At 36.1% G+C, this 20312-nt stretch overlaps 1 protein-coding gene across 2 annotated transcripts in view; it reads left to right on the plus strand.

Annotated features, from left to right (window-relative positions):
- Positions 1–20312, plus strand: part of ZFPM2 (zinc finger protein, FOG family member 2) — a 317161-nt gene that overhangs the window by 66689 nt on the left and 230160 nt on the right. For both annotated transcript variants that reach the window (XM_065668790.1, XM_065668789.1), the window contains one exon: positions 11955–12056. In XM_065668790.1, coding sequence (XP_065524862.1) covers positions 11955–12056 — 102 coding nt within the window. The remainder of the gene's footprint in view (positions 1–11954; positions 12057–20312) is intronic.

Raw genomic sequence — 20312 nt, forward strand, 5'->3', positions numbered from 1 at the left:
GAGGTTTTCCAGTCAAGCTGTGTCTGATCATACTATAAGCAGGGAGCAGTCTCTTCCTGTCTAAATGGCAAACAGCTAACCTTTATAAAGCCATAGTTGTCGTTCCCACCTTATTAATTTGGGTTTGTGAGATTGATTCAGCAGAATAGTTGCCAGAATTAGAAGATGAAGGCAAAAGCCTCTGCAAAATGTGAAGCAAATTAATCACATTTATTGAGCTACATGTCATTTTACATCTTCTTTTTCAAAACTATGACTTTTGGCTATTATTTTCACTTCTCCTTTTACTCATTAATGGCTTTTATTACAAGGAATCTGGAAAATTCCACCTCCCCCTCAGGTCTGCAATACCACAAAACCAGAATTAACATTGCTACATGTGAATAATTATTCCTGTGTAGTCTTCATTTACACTCAAATCTGAAGAGGTGAACAGTGTTTAAACATGGAAATATTAAAAGCAGAAATGGAAATTAGAAAACTAGTATTTATCAGGGATCGGTTTAAGCCTGTAACTGAATTTTAACCTTTAGATGAAGTTTCCCATCCAAGAGGGAATATTTTAGAAGAGCCTCAGAATAGTTGGCAGTTAGAAGTTTGATTTGTTTGCAATGTTGACAGTGAGGTTAGGGGAAAGGGAATATTTTTGAAAAAGCAATGACAATAAGTCATAGTGCTCTTCCACTACAAAGTTGCACTAGTCTCAGTCCTTGGGGAAGAAATTAAAACTTTGGTAGGATGTAGCCTTGGTGATAATGCATTGCATTTTGTCAGTTTGTGGGTAGTATTTACTGATTAACTTTTATAGGTAAGAATAAGAAAATGAGGTGATGCTAACAGAGGCATGAAAAGTGAGCTGGGGGCATGATGGGGCTAATAAAAGTAGGAAAGAGGTTACAAAAAGGGGACATAAGTAGCAGAACAGTACAAAAGCCACAGAGTTGGAGATGATGGGATGAAAAGCAAAGTATGAAGTTCTCTTGAACTATGGCTGTGAAGTATCATTTGCTTTTTAGTCTCTGATCACTGTCATCCTGCCTAGATACTGTCAGGAAAAATAAAAAAAAGTACTCTCATCCATTACTTGGAAAGTTTGCCATACTCATAGGGCAGTAGCACCTCTTTTCTCTGTAAAAAGCAGGGAGAATAGGAACCTTGTCCACTTCATAAGGGTGGGATCTGGCTAAACAAATTGCAGTTCCTTTTGACCTTCTTAGCAGACGTGTTCGATGAGGGATTAACTTTCAAAATAAAAGTTACCTTGAACAATGAGAGAGATCACTTGAGATTAGTAGATAGTGAAGTAGCTGTGTTCAGAGAAGGAAAGAGGCAAGAGAAGAAGATGGAGGAAGGACTCAAGAGAGAAAATATGGGACTGTTTCCAGAAGAGGCAAATGGATGAATGTACATATCCGACAATTAAAGACCTATCCGTTTCTTGCTGCCATGCTTACCAGGACAATTTTGTTGAAATATCCTGTTCTTCTATTGTAACTTTGCATTGTTGCTCCATCATAAGGCCGCATTGGCAGCAGCCCTCAATGGAAGGATATTCAGTGGCTGTAACACTGCTGGAGACAGACTGGAAAGCAAATGGCTTCTGTTTCCATCTGTTAACTGTGCTTCAGTTAGTGACATAGGAAGATATGGGGGATACATAGGGTGGGATGAAGATTGATTGTTTCATGATGCAGTGCTTTTTGGATCTATAGTACAAAGTGCTATGTATGCCTGTAGCAAATCAGTGTTGATGCATGGTTGCAGTTCACAATACATTGCTTATCTTTATTTGTGAGGGAAGAGGGAGTTGAGGGGAATCCAGTGCTGTCTGAAACTTGTACACAGTTCTAAGCAAGAGGAGAACTTGGGGAATATTTAGGCTTCTGCATACTGAGTGTATACGTGCTGCTGTATTCTCGTATTGTGCTTAGGCAGTAGGGGATGAGCTCAGAACCTGATCCAGGTTTTCTGCTCATGTATTTTGCCAGTAGCTTGCCAGACCAGCTTAGGACTGGAATTTTTTATATTAAACCATGTGACCTGATTGTGCAGCCAGGCTTGAGATTCAGGGAAACAGCTGCAGCGTGATTCTCCATATAAGAAAAAGCATATACAAAGCTAAGTTCTACTGTGCATTAATCTTTCCTTTCGTACTTCATGTGCAAAGCTATCATGCTACCATTTGTAATACCAGACAAACTCTTAACACCCTGAAAATGATTTCTGTCTGTCCTGTTTTCCTCTGTGACTTTGGGTGTGTATGTCTGTGTGTATGTATGTAAATATCCTTCACTTCTTTCATGTCAGGCATGTAATGGCTAACAATATGCTTGCTATTTTCTTTTTCAGGATCAAAAAGTAGAGTTATGCCTTTCTCCCCTGCTCCCCTTCCGCTGCCTTTTTAAAAAAAAAAAACCACAACAGAAACCTTTTAATCAATAATGTTTCTTTCATTTTCAATAATGGATTTCATGACAAATTTCTACCTCTTTTGCTATAGCAAGTGGAAGTAGGATCAGCGTAAGGCAGCTATACCGTAATCACTTTGAGCTCAATAAGGAGATCTTTACAGGCAACTTTGTTCTTATTTCTTAACGGGATTAAGAAGCTCAGCTCTTTAAATTCTTGCATATAACACTGACATTTTCAGGGTGTGTTTGGACCAGGGAGTTCAAAGAGATGGAATAAAAAAGAAAAGCCAATATGACTTTGTTTTTTACCTTGCTGGAGGAGCCGTTTGTGCAAATCGCCTATAAGCTTATTGACCTGAATCTTTGACTTCTTGTTTTCTCTGGATTTGGCTGGAGTGTAGACACTGATAGAGCACTGATAGAGGTGATTGCACAGCCCTCGGCTTTAGTTGGCATCAGACTCCCCCCCTCCTTGTGCCTGACATTATCTTTCCCTGGCAATACTTCTGTTCTCTTCGAGCACGTTCCTTTTATCATTATTATTATTATTATTTGTTTGGTTTTGTTTCTTTTTAAATTTATCTTAATTCATTACATTTTATGTATGTAGACTGTCCAAGTAAATAAAGGACACATTAATTCCTTTCAGTAAGTGGAGACAGAAAGCATGTATGTGTACTGATGTATTTTCATTTCCTAGAATAAGAAGAATCTGACTAAGAACTCACAGTGCTACTCCTTTGAAAAATACAATAGTTTTTCTTTTTTTTTTTTTTGCATGTTTGTGAACCTGTGTTGAAATCTCATGTCCCTCAGAATGAGGATTCCTATGCATTCATCTATATCCCATTCAGCTGAAACAGTTGAATACTGTGCATCTTCCATAGTTTTCGTCAGATGCTGAATATGGGCAAAGAAAGGAAGTGGGTTCTCTGATGATAGCCTTTGAGTGGTGATGAGTCAGAATTAGACTGGATCCTGGCAGGATGAAAGGAGACTTTTTTCTTCTGAATATCAAAATTTGCCTTGTGCTTTACCTTTCATGCTTTCTCAATTTACTCTTACGGGAGGCCAGAGGACTACCTGTTTTCTTGCTAGAAGAGAAGGAGATATTTGAAAATGCTGGAGTGAGTTTTTTGACCAGTCACTTGAAAGCATGGAAAGGCTTCAAGGATAACAAATACAATATTGTCTATCCTGTACTCTTTTCTATGTACTGCTAACCCATGTGGAAACCCATCAAGCTATATTTTCAGTCCAACTGAAATCCATCAATTTCAGTGGGATAAAAACTTGACCTGAGTTTGACAAGCAAACTCTTCTTCTAAAAAGAAATTTGTCATCAGACAGAAAATTGTATCACAAAAAAGAAACAAGCTGTTTCAAGAAGTAAATACATAGATCCAAATAGAAAACATTATTTTAACTGTATAGAATTATAAAGTGAGAGGAACACTTAAATAGCTTACTCAACTTCAAGCACTTTATCAAAGCAACTTCAGCCTTTTCAGTCAGCCCATTTTGGTTTTCTTAAGAACAATGAAACTGTGAATTCTGTCACAGCTATCAGGAAAGGGATTATTTGGTTAAAACAAATAGAGCAATGTCCTCTTTCTAGAAGGTCACAAAAATTGAACTTGGATTGACTTAAATTTGAGATTAAATTTGACAGGATATGAATTGCAAATTAGTAAGGGTAATCTTGAAAATATGAAATGCACAAATAGCAAATTTCAGCACATGTTCTTAGTTCATGTGTACTATATAGCTGTTACTAATCTCATTTAAAAAGATGTCCAGTTTGCCTTTTTGTCTGATTTGGTGTTCTTGACACAAAAATTCCAAATACTGTTGTAGACTTCTGAGATGTTCCCTGAAAAATTGTTGGCACTCTATGTCCAGAAAGCAGAGCTGCTTGCTGGTTGTATCTTGTATAAGGTGGCGGTGGGGTTGTTTGCAGTAATTTGCCTCTCTTAGGAACAGAAAAAATAAATGAAGCAAATGGCGAATTTATGACATTGTTGGATAAGTATTGATAAGATACATATTGTTGCTGGATAGATTCTTGTGGATAAGACAAAAAGAAGCATTTATTTATGAGTGCTAAGTGTTTTTCTTAGGTTTGACTCTCAGAAGTCGGCTGTTTTTGAAGTAACGTATAATACAGTATGTATTTGGAAATCTAACTCCAGCTATAGGGGATTGGCTGCTTCTGATACTGAAGCACTGGGACTGTTGATTATTTTAAATAAAAGCATCAAAGTATTTACAAGGGAAATTAAAATTTCACTTTGTAAAAACAGATATATATATATTATTTGTTATCTAGCAGTGTGTGGAAATCACACAAAAACAAGATGTCTATATGATAACGATTCCAGGTGTACATACTAAAATGAGATTTTCTTGGTTGGATAATGATTTCTGACAGTATTTCTGCAGTGGGAAAAGAACAGAATTGTTATTTGATTAAGTATAAATATCAACTTGCAGAAGAGTCTTCAAACTTAAGAGTTTAAAACTTACTAGAGTGTCTCTGAAGTCATCTCTGTGCTGCTGCAGGGTGTTTTAGCGTCTTATGGGTTGTTGATGTCCACTGGAATTTTTGAAAATTGTGCTAAGTAACAGACTTTGTTTGGGGGATCTAAATATCTTTAAAAATGTGCTTCTGCTGCTTTTCTAATCAAGTATCTAGAGCTATGTAACTTTGAACCCCAGGCTGGTACTTGAATATGTCTAATAGAGTTCTTGTATTTGAAATTTTAATGGGGAAAGATGGAAAAGGTCCAAGACTTTTCTAGGGTTTGTGGTTTTGTTCTGTTCTTTTTTTTTTCCCTTTAAAGCTATAGAAACTTTTGGGTAGCCAGTGTGTCTGAATGATACTCATTTGTAGTACTGGTGCCACAAGATTTGCTCCCTAAAAATTAGGATAAATATGAAACTCATTAATAGAAGGAAAGTCTGAATACAATTTAGAGAATATTTTCACTGTTCTGCAGGAAATACATGTGAACGAGTGATCCTTGTCTTGAAAGGACTTCAAAAGGAAACAGTGAGATAATGAGAACGTATCAAACACTTGGAGAAAGAGGAAGGCCAGATGCAGTGTAGATGAAATGACTGCATAGCAGTGTATTCCCCAGGAGAAAAATGCCATAGACAAAATGGTTTAGAAATAATTGACACTGTTTTTTAATGTGACCACTGTGCTGAAATGTCATTGTGTCAAGATGTCATTCTGTTAAACAAAGTAGTGATTTAATATGAGCTAAAATAGTTTCCATACTGTTATTTTGTAGAGTTAACAGCTTGCACACATGTAGGTACTCAACGATACATGGATATTCATATACCTTTTATAAATGTTAGGATAAGGGACAGTGCATTATTTCTGACACTTGTTGGATAAATAATTTTAAGAGTGCTTAGGGCAACTAGAAACATACAGTTATTTCAAATGAGATTTATCCCAGGAGAAATTACGATTGTTAATCAGCATGACAGAAAACAATAATTGCTTGCAAAGAAGGAAACTGTTGAGATAATTAATGAAATCTGATACAAAATGCAGTGAATTAACACGTACAAGTGTTGATTTCTTACAGGTACCCTAGTAAATCAGTCATCTGAGGGCCAAATTTTGCTTAAGCTTACTGTATTGGTAGAGGGGGGTGCCTCAGTTGACTTTGGTGGGCTTCTCTGAAATTATTTCGGATATACATTAGATGAAGTGATAACAGAGTCTGGTAGTGATAGCATCAGATCTCTGCCTCTCTGTTCTTGCAAGGCTTGCAGAATAAATCCATTTGAATGGTACTGTAGCAACTGTAGTTGTTTAGCTTGTCCGCACACCAGAAGCCAAACATGGCAATGTATGGAAACATCCCTCCTAATTTATTTAGTATTTTTATTCTCAGTTTTATTTCCATACCAAAAACATATTTAAAGGTGTTTTCCCCATTATTTGCACGTATTTTATAAACAGAATGTTTTATGTCTGGTGAAGACTTGCCATTAAAATTAGAGATTTCTGCTTGTCTAATATATCCATAGAACCTTTAAAAAGGGGTAATTCACAAGGACAGTTAAGTTCTGTTAGATGTCATTGGTATTCTTAAGCATAGCGTATGCTGCCAAAAGGTAAGTTACATTGAATGAATTAAGTACATTGCATTTGTATTTTAAGTTGTATATGGTTATTTCAAAGTTACAAGTACTGCTTCTGAAGAGAGGTTTCTGGCAGTGATTCTCAGTTTACAGTGTGTTTCTTAGGATTCGAGAGCAAGATTAACAGTGTGTGTAAACTGTGTTACTGGTCATAGGCGTTGTGAGAAAGCAAATAGCAAAGGACAATTTTTGAATGTTAACTTGCAGCTTCTGAAGCTCTGGCCTCTAGTTCATACATGCAGTCTCACAATCTTTCTTTGGTTTGATCTGGAATTTGCAAAACCACTGTTTGTTGTGACAGAAAGCAGGAAAGGGCCCCAGCAAAGCCTGCCCCTTCACGGCCAGTCGCACTGGCCTGTCAATGTACGTAAGGTTATGTTCCTTATTGAATTAAAATCTACAGTGTGTGACTCCCCACATCTCTGCATCACGTCTGTTTTCTCTTTTGGCAGTACAAAATGCTACAGGCTTTGTAACAATTTATTTCTGAATTGATTTATTATAATTGAGAAGTGATGTTTCACGCTGAACAGCTGTATTAGGATGTTAACAATTTAAGTTTACATTTATGCTGCCAGGAAGAACGAACACAAACTGAATTTCAAACTTCTAATGTTCTCTCACTGTAATAGAAGCTGCCATGTGCTGTTTGTGACGGGTACAGTCCTTCACCCAAAGCTATTTTGTCTGATGATAAAACCATGAGTGTATGAAGCTTGCACATTTTTCATCTCTTTTATGACCTTATCTTTCGTGAGCGGCTTCTGTGAAGGTATCCTAGCTATAGGAGCACCTGGCAAACATATATGATACCTATGCTCTGATAAGCAGTTGTGAACAAGAAAGTAGATCTGTCAGTTCTGAACTGTTCATTGTTAAAAGTACTTTGTTGATTTAGCTGATTGCAAAATACATTATAGAGTGACTAACAGCTGCTGTAACATTCCTAGTAAGAAAGTTCAATAGTTACATTGTATGAGACTTTCTGTAAGAGCCTAATACTGATAGGAACAACATGGATTAGAACAGCGGGGTTGAGAAGAACTGCTAACCCATGTGCTTCTTTAAAATACCACAACTACTTTTGGTACAAGCTGATTAAGTACAAATTGGGAAGTCTTTAATTTGTTAAAAAGATTAAAGAGAAATTACTTGTTAATATTCAGGTCTTTTTACCTCCTTGTCAGTGTTGTCAGAGATGTTGGAGTTCTTCCTCTCATATTTCTGGTAATATGCCTCTTTATAGTCTTCAGATTCCCTGACCAACTGTACCACCCTGAATTGCAGAGTTTTAGCATGCTCGCCTGCATCTATTGCATGAACACTAGGATATTAAAAACAACATAAAAAAACTTTGAACTGTTTTTGAAGAGCAACAGAAACAGTTAATGCCGGTGAGAAATAGTAAAGTCAAGATGAAAATTCTGTTCATATTATCTTATTGAAGTTGTTTGAATATTTTTTTTTTTTTCCTCTTAGTTAATCAGTATTTTGTGTACTCAGCACTTCATTGTAAGGCAGAGGCTTGTTTCACCTAACTTTAGCTGTCTAAAGATAGGTTCCTAGTCCAAGTTGCGTGTCTCAGAGGATGATTCATTTCAGCTACCTCAGACACCAAGAGGTCTCTTGTATCTTCGGCATCCTCGAATAGGATGAGTCATTGAGGAGGTTTCTGTCTTCCGTATCTATAGGAGCACATACATAAGAAGTCTGGACTAACTTAACTTTCAGACATCTAATCTTAGAAGAGATGAATTCTGCCCAAAGTGTAGCTTTAATACCAAATATAGAGAAATAACAAAGTCCAGTAGGCTTGGCTCATGAGTAAATATACTATATGATATTTCAGATTCTTGCTTATAAAAGTCTTTTTTTTTTTTTTTTCATGCAGTGATATTCTTTTACAGGAAAGAATTCACTTCCTAATTTTTGTTGCCAGAAGGAAAAACCGAAACAGAAGCAGATTTTGCTTCATTTTAGATTGTGTATGATTGCCAGTACTTCTATACCATTATTTGGTGTTGATGGTAAAAAGTTATTTCTCATTTAATTTGAATGCAAAATGTAATTGATCAACAAAGTGAAGAAACAAACATGAAAAAAAAACAAAAACAATGGCATTAGGGAGGAATCAGTAAGTAGTTGCAAAGTGAGTGGTGTATAAGGCAAAAAGCACTTGATTTGACTTTTAAGAAAGAAAATAATGTCCTGGATCCTATTAAATGTCTACACCTGTAAACTGGAGAAAAATTTAATCAGTTTTAAAATAAATATATATAAAAAAATAGTCTTGTTGAGACTGGAAAATAATGAATGAACTAAAAGAATAAACAATGGAAAGAAAGCAAATTATGTAAGGAAATTTGTTTACCACAACAAAGTTGTGCTAGACTAATGTTAGCTGCTAAAGTAGTATTAAGTAAGAGGAAAGAAAATAAAAAAAGCATGTGTTTTGTTATCAGCTCCTGTGCTAAGCCTCCTTAGCCTCCTCTGGCTTCTTGAAGTGGCAGTGTCTTCAGCACCAAATGGATTGATTTAGTTGTCCATTTCCATTTGACCTTGCTGCTCAGCTGAACCTGGTATAGACTAGCTTCACTGATGGATTCTGAAGTCCATAGTAGTGTACTGTTTGCCAGTTTCACTATCATGTTGCTTCAGTAGGGAGGGAGACTACTGTGGGGAACAGGACAAATCAGTGTTGTGATACTGCCAGTGTAATGTGTGGACTTGATAGTTAATGAATAATAGAAAATATCAATGAAAATAATTAAAATTACTTCTAGATGCAAACCAGGGTTTTCCTTAATGTAAATTCCACACATTTTGTTGCACCTTATTTGCACGGGTCATGCATTAATTCATGACAAGTTGATTATGAAAAGCATGTAATACCATACTTGATGAAACACTGAAAAAGCAAGTTAATATAAAATTAAGCCATCTGCTAATATACATTTTTAGGTCTTTCTTCATCTCCCAAGTACTGAAATATGGTTTGCTGTAGGTTGTATACCTTAGCTATAACTCTGTCCTTTTCCCCTTCAGCCCAATCTTTTCACGTAAGTTTCTCCTCCTCTCAGTTCTAATAGTTTTGTTTGCTTGATAGTTTGTTTGGTTGCATTAATTGAAATAATGCTCATATTTGCATGCGAACACCAGGCATGTATGTATTATAACCTGGAAAAACTTTTATATTTTGGAGATAAATTTTCCATGCCTGGGCTCTATCTAGAATTGTTATTAGTCCTAAATTTTGGTGGGTTTGTTATTGAGCTGTTGTTTATAGTGGAAGGAAAACACTCTCTTTTGTACAAAAATTCCATGCAAAGAACATTTTAAGAGCTTTATGGTGACTATGCAGCTTGAGTGAGAAACTCAGAATTGCCCTTACTGTGAAATGCTTTCCAACATTTTGGAGTAAAACTGGAGTTAATCTTACCAGCTTTGAACCTTGGAAAGCTGTCCTTTGTGTCTGTGCAATAAAGAGCAGTATGTTGCAGCTGTAAGTTGCTGTGAAGGTAAAAGTATCTGATAGGTTCTTCAGTCCGCCCAAAAAAAGTGGCGTTGTTTGGTTAAAATAGGGTAGTTGGTTAAAACCAAGTAACTGCTAAAATGACTTACAAGAAACTTAAGAGATAGCTTTTTCCACATGTGAGGATTTAGAACTGTCTTCTGTAACTTCAGATTGAACTGAAGCATGTGAACTTCAAATGCCTGGGTAAAATTATACAGTGTCTTTAACAGAAAAACTATACTAGATATTTGTGTTGTCTTTTAGCTTTAAGTGCCTGTACACTGGGCTATATTTTTAGTACTACACATGCACTGAACTATTTTTTTGTTACTGAAGTCTGGAGTGAGTATAGTATTGTGTTTGTGTGAGAAATAGTTACCAGGCTCTTAGAAGAAAACCCTTTTACTTTATGAATGCAAGGAAGAATGTGTTATTACGAGCCGATACATGTGCACATGAAGTTAATACTTTATAGTGTTTGTATATAATCGTGTACTTGAAAACTCTGGGTCGTAATCTTATCTGGTATAAATATAGCTCCAGTGATAACGTATGGGGATCTGGCATGGTTTGTTTTAATCACATTTCTCTACCTATGTTGCTAATAAAAGCTTTTGTTATCAAGGGGGGGGAAGATACAAGTTAGTGCTTATTTGGTCTGCTTTTTGCTTCTTGCTCTCCAGTCTAATTTTCAAATTCTAAAATACACAGAATCTGTTTTTTAGTGCTGCCACAGTTTTTTGAACAGTTTGCTTCAAGATTGCTAAAAAGGTTAAAATAGAAATTCAGTCCTATTTGACTGATGTAGATAATAGTGGAGATTTTTCTTTTTTCCATTCTTCATAGTGTCTTTCTATGCAAGAGTTTAGTGGATTGATTAGAATATAAGTAGAATAAAAACGTACAAATGCAGCAAAATACTGGTCTGGGTAAGCCTCAGAGATGTCATTTAGCACATTACTGTGGCCAGATAATTTTGTGTTAATAGCTGAACCCCCGAAACGCTCACCTTCAGTGTAAATTTTTGTAATGATTATTTCATACTATTTTTACATGGAGCTTGCATAGACCCTTTGTTTAACTGAAATAACTGCACTTTCAACAAGGAGTTCTTCAGATAAGAATTGAATGGTCATCTCTACAAATTTAACCTTATCATAATTTTCCATGTGTCCTATACACAGACTTGTAGTGGATAGTTACTGAATGCAGACAGATGTGCTCAGGTACTCTGGATGGTGAAAATTCTGAAATTAATCAGAAATTTTGCATTTCTTTAGGTAGTTTGATAGGGAGAAAATGATCATAGGGACCTGCTGGTACATTGTGACCTTTAAGGGCAGATTCCTTCAATGCTGAAATACCAAAGTGTAGCTCTCCAGTAGTGGCCTGAAAAGCCAGATTGTTTAGTGCATCTTATTTTTGTACTGTGTCATTAATACGTGATGTATAAGTTAGGTATGAATTCAGAAAAATGCGTAGCTGGAAGCATTTGTTCCTGTGGAGTAACAAGCTGATTTCTTTCTCTCATTTGTGCATACAAACATAATGACTTTCTGTGCATTGGTTTACAGAATTAGGTGCAAGTCGTGATTCTGGTGTTTAAGCATACAGAGTAAACACTGATTTTCAAGATTTGTCTTTCCACAGAACTGAAAGGATTGGATACTCAGGGATTGTTTGGATCACTGGGAACTCATAGATGTTTACATGTCAAATACACTTTTTTCATTTTCTCTGTTTATAGACATGAGTATGTTTTGACTTATGGATGTAAGCAGTTGTTTGGATATTGTGGGATCTCTGCCTAAAAGTCACTGTTGAAATATGTCAATACTATGTTTCTCTGATTGTTTTTTCAGGCAATGAAGAAGGAATCCAGGAGGCGGCAGAATCTGATGGTGATGCACGGTCAGAGAAACCAGGGCAGCTTGCTGTGGAGAATGAAGATTGGGATGGGCCAGGTAGGAAAAAACAGCTGAAAGCCAAGAAAACTTTCTGAAACTAGTTTCCAACATTTTTTAATATTTCTATTTTAGTAGATGTGTTATGCTTTGGATTGAGTTTTAATGGACTGTTTATTTTAAGAATCTTCAGAGTCCGAGATACTGATTGATAAGCACTAAGATAACGTTCTTGAGTAAAAAAATGGTTTGGGTTATACAGTTTTGTAAATTGTTCAACATAAAATGTCATCACATACATGCTTGATATAAAGGAAAATATTGCTGCTTGGAATTTTTGGATTGAAATTTATCAGTAAGTTCTCAGTTTGATGATTGTATTAAGGAAGAAGCTTTTCTGCTCTGTTTTCTGAAGCCAGAACACCAACCAAACGCCTGTGTCTTTTCTCAAGCTTTCTGCCTGCATTTAGCAGCATATTGAGCTTAACATGCAGGCATGGTATTTCATGACATTTTCAAGGACTTTGTTTACTTGTTTTAGCCTGATAGAAATAATTTAGCACACCTGGTCATTGATTTCAGTTGAAGGAAAAACTCCTAGTGTTGAATGAAGTGTTAGCACTTCACATTAAACAGAAATTCACAGTAATGTTTTTCTATGGTGCACTATGAAGATGGTGCAAGTGTGACATTGCTAAGGTACAAGATGTGATGGTAGCATGGTAATTCTTTCCAAGTGTCTGTTCGATGTAAATATGTAAAACCTCTTTCTCTTAGGCAATTCTTGAACTCAATGCAGTGTTTTCATGGGTATGGACTCTGGAACCGGCTTTAAAGATCCATTATATTGACTACATTTTAATGGTGCTGTTGGAAAATGTGCATCTGAAGCCAAACATCCTCTCAGTCTAGCTGTATCTCTTACAGATATTTTCCCTAAAAAGGATGAGCACATCAGAAAAGAGTTCCAGAAATGTTATGTCAATAATTTATAATGCAATAACAATATTTCATTAGAAAAAGAATCCTATATTTCAATCACATTTTCAGCCTTACTTGATTTTGCAAATTACTCTATGCTCTTCATGAAGAGAAGAACAAAACTAATGGTAATTTTCTGAAGCCAGTAGCTGGAAAATAAAAGGCAAAAAAAATTAAGACCTAGTATATCTATTTATTATGATGCAATTTAAAATGTTTTTAATGGTGACACACAATTTTATATTCTGTATAAAGCACTATGGTGTTATATGAAAACCAGATTTAGTATTATAATACACTACAGTGCATTTAAAATAATACAAAAAAAATATTCGGATGTAGCAGAACGGCCTTTTCCAGCTTCGCAGTGCACTTCAATGATTAACATGATTTGTTTTTAATTTTGTAATAAATAAGTATCTGAAATCAGTAATTTTTTTGTTACTTTTGTTTTGGTTTAGTATATTTCAACATACTCGTATGCATTTTGTGGGCTGCTACTGCTTTTTATATGAGCTGTCTTATACAAAAGCGTCAGAGGTCTTTCATGATAGTGTGGAGTAAAAAGAATAATTTTTATTTTGTTGCAGAAAAAAATCAGTTAAACATAATATTGGGAGCTTTGACATGGGATAAGATCGTTATCAATGCTGAATGTGAGAAAATTCCTTTTTATTTCAGAAAAACTGATCACCAACATGAATTAAGCAGCTCTTTTTTTATTTAAATATTGCTTCTTTACAAGGCTTTAACACGTATGAAGAAAAGAATGGGTGCATACCACATGCTATACTCTCCATTAGGCATGCTTTCTGAAATGAACTTGGTTATTTATTGATACAGAAAAAGAAACGATCAACAGAAGATATTTTTTGACAATGCAGTACAAAGATAAACTTTTCTCAGATCTTTGGTGGGAGGAAGCATGAAATATTTTGCTTATTTAAGAACATATTTTAGCACAGCACAAATGGAACTATTGCAAACTTCTCTTCAGCAATTTTACCAACTTGTAGTAAAGGTGCTACCCCAAATAACAGATGCCCATACGTTCTTTGTTATCTGGTCTGTCTCTGGTCTCCTTACTGAGATGGAGCTTCCTCAGAAATCCAACAACTCTGCTGTGCATGATGCAAGTCAAATAACAGTGTGAACTTTGATGATTCAAAATGTAGAGCTGTTTTGTTATTTTAATTATTTTTTTTCTTTTTTTAGAACTAAGGGAGCATACTATTATTTTCACAGCCAATACTTGCCAGGCGCTGACATTCTGTGAGTTATTCATTAGCAACAACTTACTCATGGATGAGTCAAAATTAAGCTTCCGGCATTAATTAAAGTTTCTATTTTGTTTGAAAATTTGCATTGTTAAATGGTTTGCATGCATTCCCAAGCCTTTGTAATTAGAATATTTTTATGAAGAAAAATCTAATGTTAAATGTGCTGTAGCTTCAGAGAATTTCTGCTGAAGCAATCTTAAAAATCACAGTCTTGTGACCTTCACTGACCAACAAGGAATTGCAGAGATAATGCCTACTCACTGTAGTCCGTTTGAGTGTTACCTGAATGTTTTTTCAAATATCCTAATTTTTCACTGGTTTTGTCCTCATTTTTTAAAAATTCTTTTTGATGAGAAAACTACTCTGAAATAATGAAAACTGAAGTCAATAGACTATATATGGACACACAGTACTGATTCTTTTTCCATTATAACCAACAACAAAAGTCTAAGGAATAGAGTCTGCAAAGCAAGACTGGGCTTAAACAAATTTTACATGAAATGACTTGGTTTTTAAATGTAGAAAGCAGAGGTCATTTTACAGCCTTAAATACAGTGTTTGCTATCAGATGGCTTTGATACATGTAGGTGTACATAGTTCTATAGCCTTTGTATTATTGCTAGGAGGTCAATGATCAGTGCTTTAAACATATAATGAACAACAGGCATATCTTCTGCATGTCTTCCACAGACTACCCATCAGAGAGAATAGGATCATTCTCCTTCTTGCTGGATATCTGTTATATGTAAGAACAAAACCCTCCTAAACTTGGGGAACTGTGAATGACACATCCTAGAAGTTTCATGCTTCCGTACCATAACAACTTTCTCAAAATCTCTGAAAATTTTAGAAAACCAGGCCCTTCAAGTAAAATATTGTTGAACCTCAAATAAGGAAATTATTTATCATATGCCATCTTGAGAGAGAAATTGTTTACATAATTAGAAATTAGTGTTTGTTTATCATCCAGTGGTCATGCCTGTACTTGTCATTATAAGAGACAGCAAATGTGAACTGCATTGAAAGGGAGAAAATATTTGAGTGGAAAACGTATAAATTATAACTTGAAAGTGCTTAAGAACAACTTTTTAGATTTTTGAAAAGCTGTAATTAAAGTGAAGGCAATGTTGACTTTACCTAGAAGAGAATTAAAGAAACACCAGAAAAATGCAAGTTTAAAATGATTGAGAAAACCATGGATGTAACCAGATGCAAGGAGCCATAATGCTTGGCTAAAAGAAAAAAAGAAAAAAGTAACTGCAATTCAGCAGCTTCATTGATAACAGTAAGATGATATTTTAAAATGTGGTAAGAAAAAGATAGTTAGAAAATTGGATTTGATGTGATTTGGGAATTCTGGAATGCTAGAACAGTAAATCAGAGTTGGTCTAGACAGTGACAGAGTTGTCCACATAACAGTGGTCCCATTGGAAATAATGAAATAAGTGATGTAAGACTTTTATTAAAGGGGGATTAGTAAAAATGCCAATCTGTATAGGTTTATGGAAAAAAATCTTGTAAATCCAACTTAATATGTAATGGTGAGTTAAAGTATATTAGTTCTTTGCAATATGTTTACAATCCAAAGAAAATGCTGAATAATGCATAGGTATTGCTATTGATGGATCTAAATAACTTGACATGTTAGCTGCAGCAAAACTTTAGTTTCCATGTAATTAGATAGGAAGTCACATGCTTATAGAAGGTGCTTGAAGTCTTACTACAGAAAGTAGTCTGAAAAAGTGTTGGGATTTAGTGAACCAGGGTTGAGCCCAAAAGACAGAGTTGTGCCTATAGAATACGTTTGGGTTCTCAAATTATCTTACTTGTCTGCTTAGCAGTCTTGTTTGATGCTAAAACAAGGTTCTGCCTCCTGTATTCATATTTCAAGAGCAATGTTAAAATTTGAAACAGGTTTAGAGAAGAGCCATTAAAATGTTGAAAGGACTGGTATCATGAAAAAGTCTAGGTCCTTTTCCTATCAAAGAAAATATTAAGGGACAACCTGATTACAAGCTACTTTAAATTCAGAGTGAAAAACTAGTAACAGTGGGCACCTCTTTCTGGTAAAAGTATCTGAAGATTAAATAGATGTTGAAGCTCCACAGTTTCAGACACAAAGAACAGACTTTAGTTCTTGAGATGTTAATTATTGGAACATTTTATGAAAAATCATTTATGTGTCATTAGAAATATTTACATTCAGGATGAGATACTTGCCTAGAGAATGAGATCCAGTTTTGTGGCAAACACTGGAATTCTTACATGGGGTGGACTTCACTGACGCAGAAGTTAGACTGACTGACCATGACAATTGCTTGCAGCTAAAATACAATGAATAAATTAATATACTGTATATTACTTTTAGGAATACTGTATCATTTGGATGCATTTGTAATGCATAAATTCTAGCAGTCCTTCACATAAGCAACTCCCAATGTTTATTTCTCTGGTAACTGTGTATTCAGGCTGTGTTATGAATGATAACTTCTCTATGGTCTTCTAAATTCTGTGCTATTATTGCATAGTGAGGGAATAAAATAAGACATCCCATACCTGTACTGTGAGTAATATGCAAGGGAAAGTTCCTTCACTGTAGCAGATGGGACACAGTTTTTAGTCCTGACTAATCCAAAAAGATTTTCAAAACTCACTCCACCATCGTGTGGTGATGATACTCAGTTCTTTATACTTTTTTCCCACATTGGTCTGGTAATTCATGAGTGTTTCATCTGTCAGTGAAATTGTACCTGCCTTTCAAGACAGAGAAACAATAACTGTGTTTGCAGTTGGGGAACTGAGTATAGGGCATTGACAAAGGTGAAATTAATGCTACTCAGAAAATCTTGATCCTAAGGAGGAATTGGACCTCTGTCTTCTTAATTTACATGCAGCATACTGTCAACTAGATTATTCTTTCTTTCTTTCATGGTTGTAGAGAATCACAGCTTTTTTGCAGAACACGCTGATTTTTTGAGTTGAATGGTCTTGAAAGTCAGTCTTAGAAGTTCTTTTGAAACGTATCTGAATTTTTTTTACAAAGTGAGAAAATGTGATTTGTCCACATACCCAAAATGAAAAAAAAAAAAAGAAGAAAAAAGTAGTGGAAAATAAGACCTAAAACTCTTGTCATCAGTTTATGGTAATTCTTTATGTATTGTTGACATTCATCTCCACATAAAGTGAAAGTCTCCCATGTGTAAAATTCTGCCTTCAGTAAATCAACAGAACTTCTGCTATTGATAATAGTAAAGCCTGATGAAGTCACAATTCATGTTACATCTCAGAAGACTCATCATAACTCAAATACTCTGATATATATCAGAGAACTGTTGAAAAAAGTACCAAGGATTGTTATGTATAGCACAGTATAGTTTCTTTTAATTGCTGTGACAGGTTGGTGTTTTTCTTGTGTATCAGAAAGTTTAAGAAAAACTGTAAACAGAAAATTCAATAGTGCTTTAAAATAGTGATATATTCAGCTGTGCTGCTATTAATGTTTAATAAAAGAGAGAGAGAGACACAGCCTTTCAGGTGAATTCTGGTATATTGCTTTAGCAAGATGTGGATCAGAAAGGATCTAGCAAACATCAAATACAAGGTTTGTATTTTTACCTGCTATAAAAGCTAGTTTATAAAGCTTTTCTGAATAGATTTCCTGTAACCATTCATAAGAATCACTGTAAATATGTATTGATTGTTGGGTTTACTCTGCATTATTTAGTAGTACTATAAACAGTTTGGGTTACAAAGAAAAACTCTAATATAGATTGGAATGGTTGGTAGATCACTGCAAGATAGAAACAGACATTAACTAGAGTCTTTTTATTTTTTTTTTCCCTGTCTTTACTTCTTTTTCTTGTCTTTTTTTTTTTTGTTTGTTTTGTTTTGGTGTTTTTTTTGTTTGTTTGGTTTTGGTTTTTCTTTCTTTTTATGCCAGTCCTAAGAAGGACTTGGAGATTACTGTCCTGATTTTGTTTCTTTTTTGACTGGGGAAATGTGGTAGATATAAGATCTTGGAAATGCTATTTGATGTAAATTAACAAAAATCCATGAAACATAGTTAACCATAGATATAGTCTGACAGTAAGAATATTGTGAAGAAGCAGAGGAAATCATAGAACGACTGTGTGTTACTCTGACAGTGAATCGGTATTATCTCTGCTATCAGATAATGCAGTTATCATTAATTTTCACATTTGCATTTCAATCTTTGGAAGGAAATGACTCTTGCCGGATGAAGATAAGAGCTCTGTACCACTATAATGAACCATCATTTTATCCCAATGCTTTGTATCCATATGAAAATGAGGCTGGGTGGTGGTGTAGTATGTGAGGAGGGGGTGGGGGGGTCATAGCAACATTATAACAAAGTGTCAGAAATCACTATATACTTTTGGAGCCCTTTATGAGACAAGAGCCAGTCTAAATAAATCTTCTGTAGTGAAGTGGATATTGGATTAAAAACAGAGAGCCAGGCTCCCATACCGTGGGCTGGGAGGGGACCTTGAAGGAGCAGGGGAGGATTTCTGTGCATCTTGATCTGTTTTCCTTCACTAGTTTGAAACTAGGACAAGGCCATGTAGGTACAGAATGGCAAAAGTAAGGGCATAGCAGCCATCTAGTTAACCCTTGCACTTCACTTCTTGCTTCGACACTTGAATACTGTGAAGGCAGGTGAAGTGAAAGTTTCCTACTATGTCTTCATGGTTTGGATTCTGCTACTGGAGCTGTTTGAAGAGAATACCACACCTTTGTATTAAATACAGGATTTCCAGTAATTTTCAGTCTTGCATGTTGAACTGATCCAAGTCTTCAAAGACTGTAGTGTTCTCAGTCTTTTTCCATGCATAGCCCATATTTGCATCATTTACCTGAAACTTGATCTGCAGAACTCTGCAAGGCATCGCTCCATTTTAGCTCTGACTGACTGAAACTGTTGTTCCCCAACTACTCTTACACCTGGGTCAGAGCAATCCCAGGCACGGCTACAGATTGGGCAAAGAAGAGATTCAGAGCAGCCCTGCGGAGAAGGACTTGGGGGTGCTGGTCGATGAGAAAATGAACATGAGCCGGCAGTGTGCGCTCGCAGCCCAGAAAGCCAACCGTATCCTGGGCTGCATCAAAAGGAGCGTGACCAGCAGGTCGAAGGAGGTGATCCTGCCCCTCTACTCTGTTCTCGTGCGACCTCACCTGGAGTATTGTGTGCAGTTCTGGTGTCCTCAACATAAAAAGGACATGGAACTTTTGGAGCAAGTCCAGAGGAGCGCCACGAGGATGATCAGGGGACTGGAGCAACTCCCGTATGAAGATAGGCTGAGGAAGTTGGGGCTGTTCAGCCTGGAGAAGAGAAGGCTGCGTGGGGACCTCATAGCAGCCTTCCAGTACCTGAAGGGGGCCTATAGGGATGCTGGGGAGGGACTCTTCATCAGGGACTGTAGTGACAGGACAAGGGGTAACGGGTTCAAACTTAAACAGGGGAAGTTTAGATTGGCTATAAGGAGGAAATTCTTTCCTGTTAGGGTGGTGAGGCACTGGAATAGGTTGCCCGGGGGGGTTGTGAGTGCTCCATCCCTGGCAGTGTTCAAGGCCAGGTTGGATGAAGCCTTGAGTGACACATTTTAGTGTGAGGTTTCCCTGCCCATGGCAGGGGGGTTGGAACTGGATGATCTTGAGGTCCTTTCCAACCCTAACTATTCTATGATTCTATGATTCTATATTCTACTTCTTTGACATTTATGGTACAGGTAGTACCTATAACTTACAGACTTCATCCATGCATTGCTGGGACTCATTGCCAAATGTTTCCTAAAATCATGAACTCCTGAGTTTTAATGATGCCCCTCCCCCTTTTTTTTTTTTCTTTTGTAAGAAAATCTGAGATTCTTGTCTAATCAAATAATTGTACAAAATTATGTTTAAATATTTTAAAAGTCCTTCTCAGGGTATAACATGGGACTGTTTATAGGAGCACCAGGATATCCATCTTGCCCTGGGCAGCTGGGACTGATCAATTATTCGGCTGGCTATAGCAGCTGCTTCCTCCTGCAGACCT

This window comes from Lathamus discolor, chromosome 2, assembly GCF_037157495.1.
Source record: "Lathamus discolor isolate bLatDis1 chromosome 2, bLatDis1.hap1, whole genome shotgun sequence".
Classification (NCBI taxonomy): Eukaryota; Metazoa; Chordata; class Aves; order Psittaciformes; family Psittacidae; genus Lathamus; species Lathamus discolor.